Here is a 17,286-nt window from a genome sequence, read left to right as displayed (position 1 = left end):
ATTATTCAGGGAACAGTGTCTTTCTTTACAAGCATAAATTACAGAGTTTAGGTAATAAACCACTTAAAGGTAGTATGCATAATGCAATAAAGTTAATCAAAATACTACTATCAGGATATTAGAATGTTATGTGTGTAGATATAAAACTAATAAAATGTTAGCCTAGGCTTTGCTGAAAGAACTTCATCTTTGGATGTATTGTCTCTACATCTGGTCTATAAGAGCTGCCTTTTCTTAAAAGTATCTATCACCAGGACTTCCCTGGGTCCAGTTAAGACTCCATGCTTCCAATGCAGGGGGAACAGGTTCGATCCCTAGTCAGAGAACTAAAACCCCACATGTGGCATAGTAAAGCCAAAAATAAAAAAAGTATCTATCACCAGTCTGGTGTTATATAAATGTCACTGGGCCCATTCTCTGAAAACTCAGTTTGAGTCTCAGTACAGTTGGTTACTAATTAGCTAATTAGTAAATTAGCTCTATGCGATCTTAGGGTAAACCTTTTGGCATCCCGTTCCTTAAATTCTTCTCATTCATAAAATGGGAATACTAATTTCCTAGCCTGCCAAGATTAAGCAACAAAATATATACAATGAATTTGCTGAAACTACAAAAAAGATAAATGCTTGTTAATAATAATATTAACATGGATTCCCCACTATTAGCATTAGTCTTTGTTATTCCTCCAAATCAAAGGTAGGTTTGATCACTAGTCCAAATGCACAGAATCCAAGGTTAAAAAAAAAAAAATTCTGGTCAACAAATTGCCTAAAGACATCTATTGCCTTAGATTTAAACTAAGACATAGGGTTTAATGTGGTCCCTCCAAACCCTTAGATGTGTTGTAGAAATAGTCTATACAAGTCATGTACATGATCCTATCCCTCCCAATGGCAATAGAAAGAGTGGCAAAATTGGAAAAATTGAGGAAGTTTGCATTAAGCTTCCTGAAATCACCTTGTGATGAAGTTTCCCTTCTCTTTTAGAGAACTAAATTTAAATGGTTTATTCTCTTCTATGCATGCTATACTTGTTTCAGCATTATTGTTATTAGAAATGTTGTTGAAACCTTTACCAGATCTGGCTAATTAAACTATTAAAGCTTAAGTAAATTAGTAAAATTGTTTGGCAAATTTCCAATTTTTTACCCCAAGAAAGTATTTTCCACTTATTTATACAATTGTGCTCCAGTAACTTCATGTCCTAAAAGTAAAACTAAACCTTTAAAAAAAAAAGTACACTCTTAAACAGATTTTGTCTTAAAAGAATGTGTCTGGGGTTTAAAGGCAAAATCCAAGAATGAGTTCTGGGCCAACCTTGCCCAATAGTAACCATATTGGAATAAGTGTTTCCTCCACTACTAGTTGAACTCTTTTGAAAGTAGGCATATTTTAAGTAACTCATGTTTCTTTCGATTTCCATTTTATATTGGCCATTCACAGGGCCATCACACAGATAAGCACCTTTATGTGAATCAGAAAAAAGACGGACTAAATTCCTCTTTCCGGGTAGTTGATGTCCTGTGGCAACGGCATAGCTGACAAGCAGGGAACAGACTGAAAAATCAGTTCCCACTTCGTCCTGGACCCGATGTCCCTGTTTTAGCCACAGTCTACCCACCCATACACAGCAGCCCTGGTCACGTGGTGCTTCAAAACACCCCTTCCTGGAGCTGGCCTCTATCTCCAAAACCAAACCAAACCTAACCTAACCGGCCTTCTCAGCTACTCACAGAGTTAATCAGTGAAGTGAAAGATTATTTTCTGACTTAGTAAAGGGAACAACTCATTGGAAGTTCTCTTGCAGCGATGTAATGTTTTATTCCAGCAATCCTCATCAACTGCTACGGCCAGAAAAGTTAAGCATTGACATTTATTCCAAGGGCATGGAATTTGCTCACCTGGTTTCAGTTCAAGGAGTCTTAATGAGGTACAGAAAAACATTTCCAAGGTTTACCAACTGGTGGTTTTGTTTTCTCAACAGGAAATTTTTTGACATGATTCTTTTTCATTTTAAATATAAGGAACTATAGGGGCAAATGGGCAAGGATTGCACCCTTACTTGTATAAAAAACTTTTTTAAGGTAACAGTAAAACATAAGGTAGATGTGCTTTCTAAATTACATTAAAAATTTTTTTTCTAAGAGTTTATAATTAAACCTTTTCTAATTACTCTAAAATTTTTTTGCCATTAAGGAAAACTAATCAATGTAGAACAATCTACTGATTATTATGAAAGGCTCTGATGATACATATTAAAGGGTATTTAATCATATGACTCTCAGACCAAATCACTGTGAAATGATGATACAGATCAGAAACTCAGGGTAAGCCCTTAGAGAAATGACTAGAATTTGAATTGGTTTATCTTTTGGCTAATCAAACATTTCAAGTTCATCATTAAGACTTATTTCAAACTCTATTGCTTGGAACTACAAACACATGGAACATCTTTAGGCAGCAATGGGCTATATTTGGTGAGCTTTAGGAGTGCCTTTTTAAACATTCAATTTTTACCTTACTAGTACATACTCACTAAATAAAACTGGAAAAAACAGGAACAATAGAAAAAAGAAAAAACTAAAATACATTCATGTTTTTATTAACAAATGAACCCCAATCACCAGTAGAAGAAATGCTATAGTTGAAAAAAAGCCAAAAAAAAAAAAATCCAACTTAATGATACTATTAACATGACTAACCTGGGTAATAAATTAATTTTTTATTTAAAATAAATTAAATAAAATTATTTAATAAAATTTATTAAAATTAATTAAATAAAAAATTAATTAAGTTAAAGACTTTCATCATCTCTCCTTAAAAAATGCCTTCACTTTATAGACAACTACTAACATTTCCACAATAACATTATTTTGTTTTGCCACAAATAATGAAAAATGACTCTTAGTTCTGAGGGATATTTAGCGTAAATGAAACCAGCTGACCTTGAGTGTGTCTCTGTTTGCATCGGGCAGGAGGATGACAAGAAGGTTCAAAGCCTGTAGTTGTTGCTTCCTGGTTGGAAGATCTGCAGACAAATTAAATACATCTGAATTGTTGTCTTGACCAAATACTTCTCTTTACTTTCTTTTTCTGTTTTGCAAGAAAAAAGTTATTTGGCATAAACGTCCCTGTGAAATGTGAGACACAGTGAGTGAGCAGTAAGCCTTGTTGAGAGTCGGGGGGACCAGGAGAAGCAGCTGGTGAAGCAGACCTTCCGCTCTCGGAATGCTCACTTCCAACTGTGAGCGTGTGACGGCGGCCTTGTGTTTGCAGACACACAACAGTACTTTGGAAATAATTTTAACTTCCGCATGGTAATTATTCCCCAATGAAAAGGCAGAGGAGATTGACCTTTTATAATACAGTGTCAGAGTGCACCTATAACAGTGAAGCTTCTCATGGTGAGTGAACAAATTATGTGGTGTACATGGTTAAACACCTATCAATTCCAACAGGAATATGTAAAACAGCCTGGAACACAATAAGTGTTTGATAAATGTTTGCGGAATGAATCAGAAAACCAATCAGCAATGAGCGAGTTGAAGAGATACATTATTATTATTATTGATATTTCCAATTTTCAGTACCCCCATCCCAGTAAGTAATACTTGTGGATATCTGGAATCAGATAAATTTGGTGCTTTAATCCATATCTAAGGACTATATATGCAAAATAGCACAACTTAACCATTAAAAAAATATTTTAAGTGACAATTTCAGTCATATTTCCCTAAAAATTCTGAATAAGTGTTATGATATGGGATAAGCCATGGGAAACATCTCAATATGACATGCTTTAAGAATAGCTTGGAACATAATGGAATAATATTCAGTCATTAAAAAAAATCTGGCCATTTTCAACAACATGGATGAACCTTGAGTGCATTATGCTAAGGGAAATAAGATGGAGAAAGACAAATATCTTATGATCTCACTTATATATTGAATCTAAAACAAAAACAAAATAGCTCACATATATACAGAGAACAGATTGGTGAAACAATCTGAACCACCATAGGTATCGGGGTCAGGTGGGGAAATGGCTAAAGGCAGACAAAAGGTACAAACTTCCAGTTACAAAACAAGTAAGTCTCAGGGAAATAATGGAAGCATAGCAACTATGGCTTTCCAGGTGGCTCAGTGGTCAAGAATTCACCTGCCAATGCAGGAGCCGCAGGAGACACAGGTCTGTTCCCTGCGTCAGGAAGAGCCCCTGGAAGAGGGCATGGCAATCCACTCCTTGTATTCTTGCCTGCAGAATCCCTTGGACAGAGGGGTCTGGAGGACCACAGGCCATAGCGTAGCAGAGAGTAAGACACAACTGAGAGACTATGCATCAGACTGTGCGTGGCAACTATAGTTAATAATACTCTATTACATACTTTAAAGTTACTAAGAGTAGATCTTTAAAGTTTTCATTACAAGAAAACATTTTTCTACAATTATGAATGGTTACAGATGTTAAGTAGACATTATGATAACTTTGCAATGCATGCAAATAACAAATATTGTACATGTGAAACTACTATAATATTATATGTCAATATACTTCAATTAAAAAAAAAGAATAGCCTGGAAAAGGTCTGGTTGACACTGCAGTTCAGCGTAATCATCACTAGCACTTCTCTTTCACTCTCAAAAGGGTCCCAATCTGGAACTTAAAGTATGGCTTGGTCACTAAAATGTGGTGACAGCATTTTTCCTTTTTGGATGGTCTCTATGACTAAAAGGGATAATTATGCCAGTACATGAACCTCATCAGATCTCTCTGTGCACTGGAAAGGAATTGAGAACTATTCAAGAAGTTAATTTGGAGCCTGCCCAAGACCACAAAATGGAAAGACATAAGAAATCTGCTGCCCCCCGACCAATGAAGCAGTCAAATGATTTGTTCCATGTTTCTGCATGACAATTTCAGGAGTTAATTTTTCAGGAAATAATCACATACTCTGTCACATCTCTTTGTGCTTTTATGATAACTGTTAATCCACAGCTTCTCCAGTAAGTGTTGCTTTTAACACTTGGCAAGAAAAATGTATCAGAGAGCTTGCGTGATTCATTCTATTAAAAAAGAAGTATGACGTTTCCAGCTTTTAATATGAAAATACGTACACTGTATTGCTTAAAGGGCATGCAATTAGTCTGTACCTGAAGAGATATGGATAGATCTGCTATCTATTTACTCTTAGATGTATATTTATACAGGAAAAGAACACATCGAGTGGCATTTTATTACTCACATCAATGAGTCAGTGTGTCTACCCAAATACATCTGGTTATGTTCTTCACAAAGCAAAATACCATTAAAGCAATTAATATGGATGGCACTGACAGAGGGATTGCTTCAGAGAGGGGTGGCACTTACTCTGGACAGCCTGGAAAGCTTTGAGATATTCTACACTGAGCAGCGGCTGGGGCAGCTCCCGGATAAAGAGCTTCAGCAGGCTGGCGGCATCATGCTGCTTGACACTTTCCCAATTAAAAGTCCCTTCATAGAACTTAGCTTCTAGTTCTTGGCAAAGATTCTGAAAGGCAGAAGAGAGAAAGGGGGGAAAAAAAAAAGCTACCAGTAAGTTGATTTTTTTTTCCCCTTGCTGAGACTGATATATTTCCCACTTCAGAAGAGGTTCTACTCTTTTGTGGCTTTTTATTATTTGCTTTTTTAATATTTATTAATTTGGCTGCATGAGGTCTTTCGTTGCAGTGTGCAGGCTCTCTAGTTGTGGCTGGCAAGCTTAGTTGCCCACGACATGGGGGATCTTAGTTCCCCAACCTGTGTCCTCTGCATTGCAAGGCTGGTTCTTAACGACCAGGCCACCAGGGAAGTCCCAAGATGGTACTTTTTTGAAAAGACATCTGAAACTACTGAAAGCCAACACTTCTAAATTACTCAGAAAAATATTCCTTCTCCTACCCCAAGTATAATTCATCAATGAAAATGATACCTAAGGTCTAGAATTCTGAAACTTAACACATTTTCCAGGATAGGCAACAAACATTAAGCAGTAGAGGCTGAAATAAGAGAACAGTTAAAACAGACTTTACACTTGGGGGCTTTACTTAGATACTATAGTTTTTCACCAACTTTTAAAAATTTATTTAAAGAAAAAGTCTGTGCTTTATTTAGAAGAACATTATATAACAAAATACTTAATCAATCCATCTATGGACCTAAATCAAAAGGCCACCTCTGATTAGTCACCTCTGGGAAATGGAAAACCAAATTCCATAGCGAATGAGGTACGAAAATATACCCCATCCTAAACACGTATGCTATCAGTGACCCAGCCATCCTCCTGCCAGCTGCAAAAAACAGCTGGAGTCCTTGCGGAAATAGAAGTACCTAATTCATTTACCTCAAGGACTCCACAAAATCTGCCAGACAAATTATTAATAATAAATCAATTTTGTTTCGTAATTACTATTTTCTATATGCTTTTTCACTGTGGCATAAATCCTATTATGTTAGAAACCCTTCCAAGTTTCTGTCACTCCCCTATAATATTTGAAACCGTTCTCCCAAGAAACGTCCTTTGTTTTTCCTGTAAGGTGAATTTATTACACTTTCTCTTCCCAGCACAATTCCATCCTCTACCCTAATTATTTTTTGTAATTGGTGGAATACACAAAGGTTAACCTAGAAATGGGGGGAGAGGAAGGTGGAAGGAGAGAGGGATGAAAGAAGAGAGGGGGGAAGGAGGTGGGGAGGCAGGGAGGGGAGGAAAGAAGGCCCGGGGAAGAGGGAGAAAGGGGGCGAGAGAACGAAGAGGGAAGGAGAGGAAAGAGAAGAGAAGATGACGGAGGGCGAGGGAGAGTCCAAGAAATTTGGTGGGGAAGGGAGAAGAATGACAACTCTAAATTTTGCAAGTCATCTTTACATTATGCACAAAGCAGAGAACAGCTGCCATATCACTCAGTCTGTGATAACAGGCTGTGTTGAGCCAGTCGAATCTACTTTATTGACCTTCTAAGAAGTTACATATAGTTGAATTCACTCCTCTGCCAGCAATCTGGTCAAAATGTGAAATCCACATTACATCCATCCTTGTGTACTAAAGTAAACATGTTTATGACTCTGCTGAGTTGGCCATCACATTCTGCTAATGAGGGACATGAACAATGACCTGGGAACCTGTGTTCTTGCTAAGATGGGTAGAATGGAATCGTGTAGCTGGCTGACTCTTCCTCTGTTAGAGAATGTATTTCTCCACAGGACTCATCTCCCAATCACATACACTGTCCCTGACTGACTGGTGGTAAAACCGCCACAGGTGTCAACAAATGAAGTGAGACAGTGGCCATGTGTCAAAATTATAAGAGCACCTGAACAGTTTTGGGGACCTCTGTGCATCAGACATCAGACACAGGGGATGTAAGTTGAATGACATTTGTGAGCAGGGTATATATCAGTTCAGTTCAGTTGCTCAGTCGTGTCTGACTCTTTGGGACCCCATGAACCGCAGCATGCCAGGCCTCCCTGTCCATCACCAACTCCCGGAGTTTACCCAAACTCATGTCCATTGAATCGATGATGCCATCCAACCATCTCATCCTCTGTCGTCCCCTTCTCCTCCTGCCCTCAATCTTTCCCAGCATCAGGGTCTTTTACAATGAGTCAGCTTCTTTGCATCAGGTGACCAAAGTATTGGAGTTTCAGCTTCAGCATCAGACCTTCCAATGACACCCAGGACTGATCCCCTTTAGGATGGACTGGTTGGATCTCCTTGCAGTCCAAGGGACTCTCAAGAGTCTTCTCCAACACAACAGTTCAAAAGCATCAATTCTTCGGCACTCAGCTTTCTTTATAGTCCAACTCTCACATCCATACCTGACCACTGGAAAAACCATAGCCTTGACTAGATGGACCTTTGTTAGCAAAGTAATATCTCTGCTTTTTAACATGCTGTCTAGGTTGGTCATAACTTGCCTGCTAAGGAGTAGCGTCTTTTAATTTCATGACTACAATCATCATTGGCAGTGATTTTGGAGCCCCCCAAAATAAAGTCTGACACTGTTTCCACTGTTTCCCCATCTATTTGCCATGAAGTGATGGGACCAGCGGCCAAGATCTTAGTTTTCTGAATGCTGAGCTTTAAGCCAACTTTTTCACTCTCCTCTTTCACTTTCATCAAGAGGCTCTTTAGTTCTTCTTCACTTTCTGTCATAAGACTTGTGTCATCTGCATATGTGAGGTTATTGATATTTCTCCTTGCAATCTTGATTCCAGATTGTGCTTCATCCAGCCCAGCATTTCTCATGATTTATCAGGTTACTCAAATCCAATTAAACTGAGATCACAATGTGTTAAGAGCCATGTAAGCCAAAACTAATGCTTTAAACTGAAGAAGCTTATCAAAATCAGCAAGTGATGCAAACGGTGGAATCTCTGCACACATCCGGCACTGTCAGGGCCAGAGTGTACACCCACCAAGAGTCACTTCTTCCCGACCTAGCTCAAAAGAGCTCATACAGAATACATCTATAGGAGATGAACAGGGAATATCTCTTCCCTTTATCCTATTTTTTCTTCGATTTAAAAATTCAGGAAGACAAAATATTGGATGTGGCCAGTGACTTGTGTTATCTTTTTAGAGCCAGAGCTGAATTTGGAGGATAAGGGTTAAGGAGGTTGTTAATGACTGATAACCAAAAAATTCCCTAGATAAGTTTTCCAGATAGAGCTACAATTCCAAGTATGAAGTCCCCATAAAATGCAAATCACTGGAGAGGCACATTCCATCTACATCATCCGCAGGGTAATTCTACTTAGACCAAGCATTCATTGGATACTGGATTCCCCAGAGCAAGAGTCAGGAAAGAGAAAGGAGGAGGACACACAGTATCCTAGGAAAGTGGGAAGGAAATGTCATCTTGAGAAAAAAGCAAGAAGGGGAGTGAGAAAGGGGGTTCCAACTGGAAAGCCTGGGAATCCCCTTGACTCTTTCACAAGCTGAACTCAGGCTACCCTTGGATCCAGTGAGCCAGGGAACTGGGACAGTCAGGAGTGGTTAAGACAATCTTACTTTGACAGCTCACTAAGACTGATCATGTACGGAGACTAATGTCAAGTCCCCGACTCTGCCCACCTGGTGGAGTTTACCATCCTGCCCTTTAAAAAAGAAAAGGAAATAAATCTCACACTGTTACTCATGCAGACCGTCAGCAGTTCCCTCTTAGTGTTTTGACCCATCATGTTCTCTTTCCATCAGTAGGACAGAGTTGCTCTTGTCTTTTGCTTGCTTACTTTTGTCCCTATTTTATATCTGCACAGTCGGAGAGTAAAATCATTTGCCTCTTTATTTATCACAGTATTGTTACTGGTAATAGGGTGATTTTGGGGGAAAAAGTCAAAATTTACAATCAGAAGAGACTGTAAAAAAAGCTAATATAAACTGAATGTTAAACTGAATGTTAGGATGTTTTTGTGTTTTTTCATCTTCTAAAATGGGAAGAAAGAGTGGGGAGGACAACTGAGCTTTGCAGATGCAGAAAGTTTAATTAAACAAAGTTATTTCCATGAGTAGAACCAAAAAATCACCTTGATTCGAACAGCAGCTCCAGGGATTCTTAAGAGACCTTCGGTTTCCAAACCTCCCTCTTCAATGCGAGAAATCAGCTGTGTATAAACAGAAGGACATTCTGATTTTGGCATTCTTAATAGATACAGTCTCAAATTTAACATCTCCTTCATACATAAATAAAAACTGAATCAGTGACATGTTAACTGGATTTCACTAAGTTTTGAATGCCATGGCACAATCACTACTCATCTTTAAGCCAATATATCCCAAAACTTTAGTTCTAATTTGGAAAAAGTTGGGTCCTTTGGAACAAAAGTATATAACTTCACACAATACCTGCAATATCCTAGATAGAGAATGACACATGTTCACGGTTTCAAAGTAACTAAGACAATCCATTTCTTCTGCTTTTTTCAGAAACATACATTCTGTAATCAAATACATCTTATGAAATTACAGTATTTGCATATGTACACCTCCTTTTCAGTTTTTTCAAAGAAAAATTTGTTTATGATATGAAGGAAAAAAAACTGCTTGCAAATACTCATTTTTAGGCTTTAAGCTTTTGGTGGTAAACTTATATAAAAAAACAGTTCTGGTACGGGTCTAAATCATACCTGATGAATACACACAGATCTCTAAGTTTCTCTTTTGTTTGTTTTAATAAGTCAGAAACCCACAAGAATAAGAAAATGGAGAAATTTCAATGACATAACACTGGAAGCTAGGAAGTGGTTAGTTTCTTAGCAGAGATTTTCAATTGGAATATGCATTCCCTGGGCAGTACACAAAAGCTTTTCAGGGGGTACTTGACTATTTTAGCTTTCCTTGTGGCTCAGCTGGTAAAGAATCAGCTGGTAAAAATTATTGTAGCCTGCAATGTGGGAGACCTGGATTCAAGCCCTGGGTTGGGAAGATACCCTGGAGAAGGAAAAGGCTACTCACTCCAGTATTCTGGCCTGGAGAATTCCATGGACTGGTTGCAAAGAGTCAGACACAACTGAGCAACTTTCACTTGACTATTTTAAGGGCTTTCCTGGTGGCTCAGGCAGTAAAAAATCCAACTGCAATGTGGGAGACCTGGGTTTGATCCCTGGATTGGGAAGATCCTCTGGAAAAGGGAATGGCTACCCACTCCAGTATTCTGGCCTGGAAAATTTCATGGACCAAGAAGCCTGGCGGACTACAGTCCATGGGGTTGCATGATTGAGTGACTTTTACTTTTCACTGACTATTTTAAAGAAATAGTGAAAAGTGAAAGTAGCATCATATAGGCTTTCCTTACGATCCATTCCCCTCCTTTCACAATAGCCTTCTTCTAAAAGATAAACCTACTTTTCTCTCAGCCCCAAACTTACTATAACACCCCCTGCATACCCTGAGACACAACATCTTCCAGAGTGCCCAAACAGTATAAAATTATAAATTTTTTTTCCAGAGAAATCTCATTAATGATTTACCAAGGCTTTATAAATAACATAAAGCTTACTATTTTCCCCATGCTTATAAAAATGTCTATGAGGAGCAAAGCATGGCATTATGAATGAAGTCTTTGACCTTTATCCAGATGTCCTGAAATAAGATTTATTGTAGCACATAGACACTGAAAGAGGGGACAATTGTTCCTCCACGACCCCACCTCTTAGATCCCTGGATTATGGACAAAGTCTGTACTAATTTTGAGTTTGTCAGGTAAGAACAAAGTGAAGAGTAGTCTCCCAAGTATTTATTAGTGACTGAAAACAGAAGCGCTGAATTTCAAAAATTCAACTGGAATGATTTTCAAGACATTTTTCAAGTTACAGTGGATAAAAACTCATGGGAAAAAAATCTTTAAATGAATTATTTTAGATTAGATGAACATTATTCAATAAAGTATTTAAAACTAAATATATCAAATAATACCCATGCAACATTTATTCAACATACAAGCAATTTGTTGTATTTCATCTTATAAAATGTTTAAAATATTCTATTAACAAAAAATAAAATTGCATGCCAGTAGCTGGATCAAATTAGTTTTTAGCAGTAAGACAAATTTTGCTTTTATTAAATACACAGGCAAAACTGATGATTTCTAAATAACTGAACGAGAATAATTTTTACACTTTTATATTTTAATGCTTTTTATTATTCTCTAATGCTGAACACTAGCATTCAACAGAGAATGTATATATACACTGTCATTTTTCTCATTATTTCCCACTTTGAAAATAACATATTTTAGCTACATTCTATTGTCATTGTTAAAATACAAATAATACTTTATTATGAAAATATGATTTACTAATTTGCCAGAATTTTGCCATAGATAAAAGTTAAGAATATTTCTATTTCTCCAGTGCTTTTGGGAATAGGGTTTAAACAGTGTGTTTCTAAGGCGTGGGGTGGGGGGAGGGGGTGGAGTGGCATGAGGAACCAGATACAACTTATAGATATTAGATAAGCTTTGTTAAAGCCTCTTTGAGTATATTTCTCAATAACTGAGAAAATACAATCTGTTAAGACCGATAATAAAAATTTTTTGCAAATCAGTGGTTTTCAATTATTTCCTTTCAATAAAATTAAGGGAATACCTAATTGCATTGTCAGCTGATAAAATAAAAAAATACTTTTGGGGATAGATCACAGTGATTTTTTTTGCTTATCATTCAGAGGGGATACAAATAGATGAGTGTTATCTAACAGAAAGCTCTGTAGATTCTCTTTTATTTTTTATGAACCCAAAATCTTTAAGGCTCTTATCCAAAGACTTCAAACTGGTGGGTAGTCTGAGTCTCTAAAAAGTCTGAAGAGACCAAAACTGTAAACTAACTAACTATGAAAACAATGTCAAGAGAAAATGATAGGGGGCTGGATGCAGTCCTGAGTCTGACCTGCAGGCAACACTGACTTCGGTTGGGACCAACGCCTGCTCTCCGCTGATGTGTCACCTGGGCTGGGCTGGGGTACCCAGCTATTCTGTCACACACCGGTCTAGGTGTTGCTGTGAAGGTGTTTTTTTATAGATGCGATTAACATTTCACCTGTAAACTCTGAGTAAAGCACTCCTTTCCGTAAAGTGGGTGGGCCTCATCCAGTCAGCTGAAGGCTGAATCCAGACTGAGGTTCCCCAAAACAGCATAACTCTGCCTCAGGACGGCAGCACTGAAATCCGCCTGCAGACTTTGGACTCGACCCTGAAATGTTAACCCTCGCCTGTGTTTCCAGCTTGCTGTACATAATTCAGACTTGACAGGCCCCACAATTGCAGAAGCTAATTCATTCACATATAATAAATCTCTCTCTCTCCCCCTGCCCCTGGCCCCAAAAGAGAGACAGATGCTCACTAAATATTACTGAATAAGAGAATGAAGGAAAGCACGTGTGTGTGTGCATGTGGTTGCATGTGTCTCTTTCTCTCTTCCCCTCCCCAACACACATTCATTCCTTCGTTCACTTAATAATATTTATTGAGCATCTCTCTCCGAGAGAGAGAGAGAAAGAGAACTCTCCTACTGGTGCTGTTTCCCTGAATAGCCCCAGTACACTGGGAAAGGATTCTACCGAGATCCATGCCTTGTCCATCTGCATAAGTAACTCGCACCATTTACTGCCATTAAAACAACTTGAATCTATGGTCTCCATTTATAAGCATCTCTCTGGTTATCACAGACACCATGAACAACTATCCACATAGACACAGGTTCTGCAGGCAATGACTAGAACCTGGTGTCTACAGCAAAGTCCAGCAGGAGAAACACTGAGACACAGGTTTGGATGTAATGGTGACTATGAGGAATGAAGAAATCAGAGCTTAGTATTAATAGGTAAGACAGTAAATGACTGGCTTAGAATAATGGAAGAATTGGTGCCAAGTAGATTAAGCTTAAGTATTAAATGGCTTTGTTGAGCCAAACAACTGAGAACATTACTACTGCCATTCTTGCTACCCATGAATTTTCAGAAGCCGAGATGCCTGAGCTATTGCAAAATCTGCATCTTGGGTAGCCCACAACTGATGTGACCAGCCTTCCTCAGGGGTATTCCCTGTCTTTTATCCAATGTAATCTGTGTTTCTGAACAATGACGGCTCAGAGGTTAGAATGAAATTTTTATATTGTCATAGATAATCTCCTTATGAATAATTGAGTGTTGACTACACAAGTGACTTTATAGTTTAGCAATCATTTTCTAATTCTACTTTATGGTTTCTTTGCCTACTTTGGAAGAAGGCACTAGTAAATTAAATTGGACATCCTCACTGTAAATAGGAAAGCTTGGGAAATACATACAGGCATAAAATATTCATGAGGATTCAATTCCCTAGAAATTTACCAGCAGTCCCCACTCCTATGTATTATAGAATTGAAATCTCAATTATACAAAGCCAGCTAATATAAGACAGGAAAATGATGCCAGGTAATCACAGTTACAAGAAATAACACTGAAAGCATCACCATGAAATAAAAATTATGAGCCCTTGAAACAAATCTGTTTTCTGAATAGAAAAACCAAAGCATAAAATAAAAGAACATATCAATTGGAAAACTATATTATAATAGTATGAATACAAAAACAAAAACAAAACGCCATTATCTCAAGTATGCTGTCTCTATGCTGACCCATTTGGGCCTACTTACTTTTTGAAATATCAAGGGTATTCGAGTTCCTGGTACTTTCTTCTGATCTTGTTCTAACAATACTGTCAATGGGACACAAAAAAGGCCAGAATCTGCAAAAACAGCAACAAAATCTCTTCACTTTCATTAACCTATGAAATATTAATGCAAAAATGTTAAGGCACCAGATTCCTGATACTGTCATTCAATCAGACAACTATATCGAGCACCTAAGCGGGTGACATTGTCTATCAATTAGGTAAACACAACTTAATTGGAAAATTCTGGCTCCACCTTATAGAGCAATCTACAAGCAAAGACAACTAAACTAATGATTATAGATCATCACCAAAATAATTAGAAAAGTATAAACTGTTACAAAAGAGAAATAGAGGGCTGTGGGAATAGGCAAAATATGCAAATAATTTACTAAATTTAATCAAATTAAAAGCTCTCGTTTAAAGTAAATATCACTCATCTCTTCCATACCTAACTGACATTCAACATTCTATAATACAGCAAAGTATAAATATTTGCTTTTTGGAAAATCAGCCAAGATTATGAGCTTGCTCTACAAATGTTTTTCTTTAGAGAACAAGTAGATACTTGGTCTTTGTGAATTTAAATTTATTGTTTTATATATTTGGGAATAACTCCAGAAGACATGACAGGTAACTTATACTTTTTCTAAATTAAAATTATATGCTTTCAGTCTGATGTGAGCATAGCTTTTACCCAGCACCTCCTACCCCACACTCATCAATGAGTGAACAGTTACAACAAAAAAGTGCAACACACATCATCGGGGAGATATAAATCATTTGCAAAAAAAAAAAAGGGGGGGGATTATCCCCGTGATATGAAAACAGACATTGGAAATTGTGACATTCAGAAGAATGTCAGTAACTTAGTAAATAACTTTTAGTTTAGGAATTAAGAAAAGCATAATCTTTAAGCATGCCAAATTCTAGTTTATAACATAAATATCTTAGATAAGATACAAAAATATAAAAAAGGTGGAAAGAAAAATCTATTATATTAATAGTGGTACTTTTAATGAGATGGCTTAATATTTCTCTGTCTGGTAGGAGGCAATTCTGAGATAAAATTAAAAGGCCTCTCTAAGTCACTCTGAAAGTCTTGAACACTGAGTCACAACAATTTTCTTCCCACAATTATTTAAATTAAATTTTTATTTTGTATCTGGAGAAGACTCTGTGATGAGCTTTTGAAAAAGCATCTGAAGTCTTTATCCATAATGGACTTGTGGAAAACCAGAACTATTTGACTCAGAAATTCACCATCACAAACCTAAAGCTAAAATACTCACTCAAAGGAGCTAAACACAGAATGGGGTCTTCTGGGGCCCAGCATGGCAAAGAGGACTTGGGGGAAGGTACACTTCAGTCCTACAGAGAAATTGCCTCTAAAACTTACATCAGGTGAATACTTGTCTTTGCTAACGTTACCATAGCAACTCAATAATCCCCATTCTTGGTTTTTCTTTAAGAGATATCTTTAAAGTTAAATGAGATGTCAGAGATTCCTAAATAGTAAACCTTTATCAACAGAAAATTATCTGGATTTTCAGATGAATAAAATATTGGAAAAAAAACAAGAACTGAGGAGGTGTTTGTTTTCTATCATATTATTAAAAAAACAGTCTATTTATATAATGGGGAAAGCAAGCTGATTACAAAGAAAAAAAAAACTATGCTTACCCAAGAGATGCACAATTTAGGGATATTATATGCCAAAATCATGTTATTGTCTTCAAAGAGGGAAGAATATTTTTTGCAAAAGAGTTAAAAGTAGATTGTAAATGAACAAAGGGACATCCTACTGACTGCCTGTGCATTTGCTATCAAATAAATAAAGCAAAAATAATTGATCAGGATTAACCATATTAAAGTCAGTTGTCAAGATCCAGTCTTAGAAATAAGTATATGTACCAAATGTTGTTTTTAAATACAGCTTTCAAAGGAGAGAGCATTTAAGAATCCCTGATCAGAATTTCCTTTTCTTTCCATGGTAATTAAATATTTGATTATGCCTTTATCTTCTATAATTTAGGAGACAGATTTATAAAATTACAAAAATTTTGGAAAGAATGTTTTAGAATCCGAACTTTAGATGTATTCATGTGCGGATTACAGGCAATTTGTTATGTGTGCATTTCCCACACCCCAGAAAGGATACTTCTAAAAAGCCAAGCTCATTCTTACTAGCTCAGGAGTAAATCCAACTGGTTTTTGTTTCAAAATTACCTTTTGTTTTGATTTTCACAGCTTTCTGTTGTTTCAGTTCAATACCCAAGACATCATAGAGGGCAGTCAGCTCAATTAGGGCTAAATGGCAAACTTTCTTCATGTCCTGGGGCGCCAGGTCACCAATCCTGGTGGTGCCTGTTTTGTCCTTTGGCACTCTGTAAGTCTAAAATAAACACCATTAATACAGTAAAGGTCTACAGGACCTAACCCCTTTTTAATGAAAGATGACAGAATTATAACTATGAAAAGAATTCATTCTCAAAGTGGTGACAATGAAAGCCATGGAAGAACTTCTCCAGCCAGAATGAAGAGCAATCCTGTCTTAATGATGATCTCAAACCTGCAGGGAGTCAATATGTGAAGTATGACAGACCACAGAAGCAGACCACGTACTAGGAGTGTGACTATCAGTGGCCAAGAGGACAAGAGAGACAGTAAAACCAAAGGAGAGAACAAACAAGTTAACTGACCTTTAAGAGCCAAGAAAAATGACAAGACAAGCTGTGAGGAGGAAGACAGAGGAGGTGAGGGAAGAGTGGGAGGAACCACAAGTGCACCCGGTACCGTTCATCCGCACTGCTTATTAACTGTCTCATGTATATAGTGTGGCGTTGTTTTGATATTATATTGTATATTCAGATATATGATACCCAAATAAGGCAGGTACAAAAGGACCGTGCAGCACTGGGGGGAAGGGGAGAGCAGAGGGGAAACCAAAAGCAGGGACTTTAGAGCCTCCATCTACCAGTCATGTAACTGCCAACTCGCTGCGTGTGACTTCTGGCAATTCTATAACCGCTCCTTTTTGTGAAATGGACATGCAAAAGCCATATCCTAAAGTAGCAGTTTTCAAAGTGTGGTCCAGGGAGCCATATAGGTACCCAATACTCCT

The 17,286-nt window shown here is 37.4% G+C and overlaps 1 protein-coding gene across 3 annotated transcripts in view; it reads right to left on the bottom strand.

Moving 5' to 3' along the window:
* The window catches only part of ARHGAP18 (Rho GTPase activating protein 18), a 194,089-nt gene that overhangs the window by 21,716 nt on the left and 155,087 nt on the right, over nt 1–17,286 (bottom strand). For all 3 annotated transcript variants that reach the window (XM_070461619.1, XM_070461618.1, XM_070461621.1), the window contains exons 6-10: nt 16,392–16,557; nt 14,146–14,237; nt 9,541–9,618; nt 5,368–5,527; nt 2,945–3,027 (exon numbers count right to left, since the gene is read on the bottom strand). In XM_070461619.1, the coding sequence (XP_070317720.1) occupies nt 2,945–3,027; nt 5,368–5,527; nt 9,541–9,618; nt 14,146–14,237; nt 16,392–16,557 (579 nt within the window). The remainder of the gene's footprint in view (nt 1–2,944; nt 3,028–5,367; nt 5,528–9,540; nt 9,619–14,145; nt 14,238–16,391; nt 16,558–17,286) is intronic.

Source organism: Odocoileus virginianus, chromosome 34 (assembly GCF_023699985.2).
Source record: "Odocoileus virginianus isolate 20LAN1187 ecotype Illinois chromosome 34, Ovbor_1.2, whole genome shotgun sequence".
Lineage (NCBI taxonomy): Eukaryota > Metazoa > Chordata > Mammalia > Artiodactyla > Cervidae > Odocoileus > Odocoileus virginianus.
This window is presented reverse-complemented; position numbering and strand designations above follow the sequence as displayed.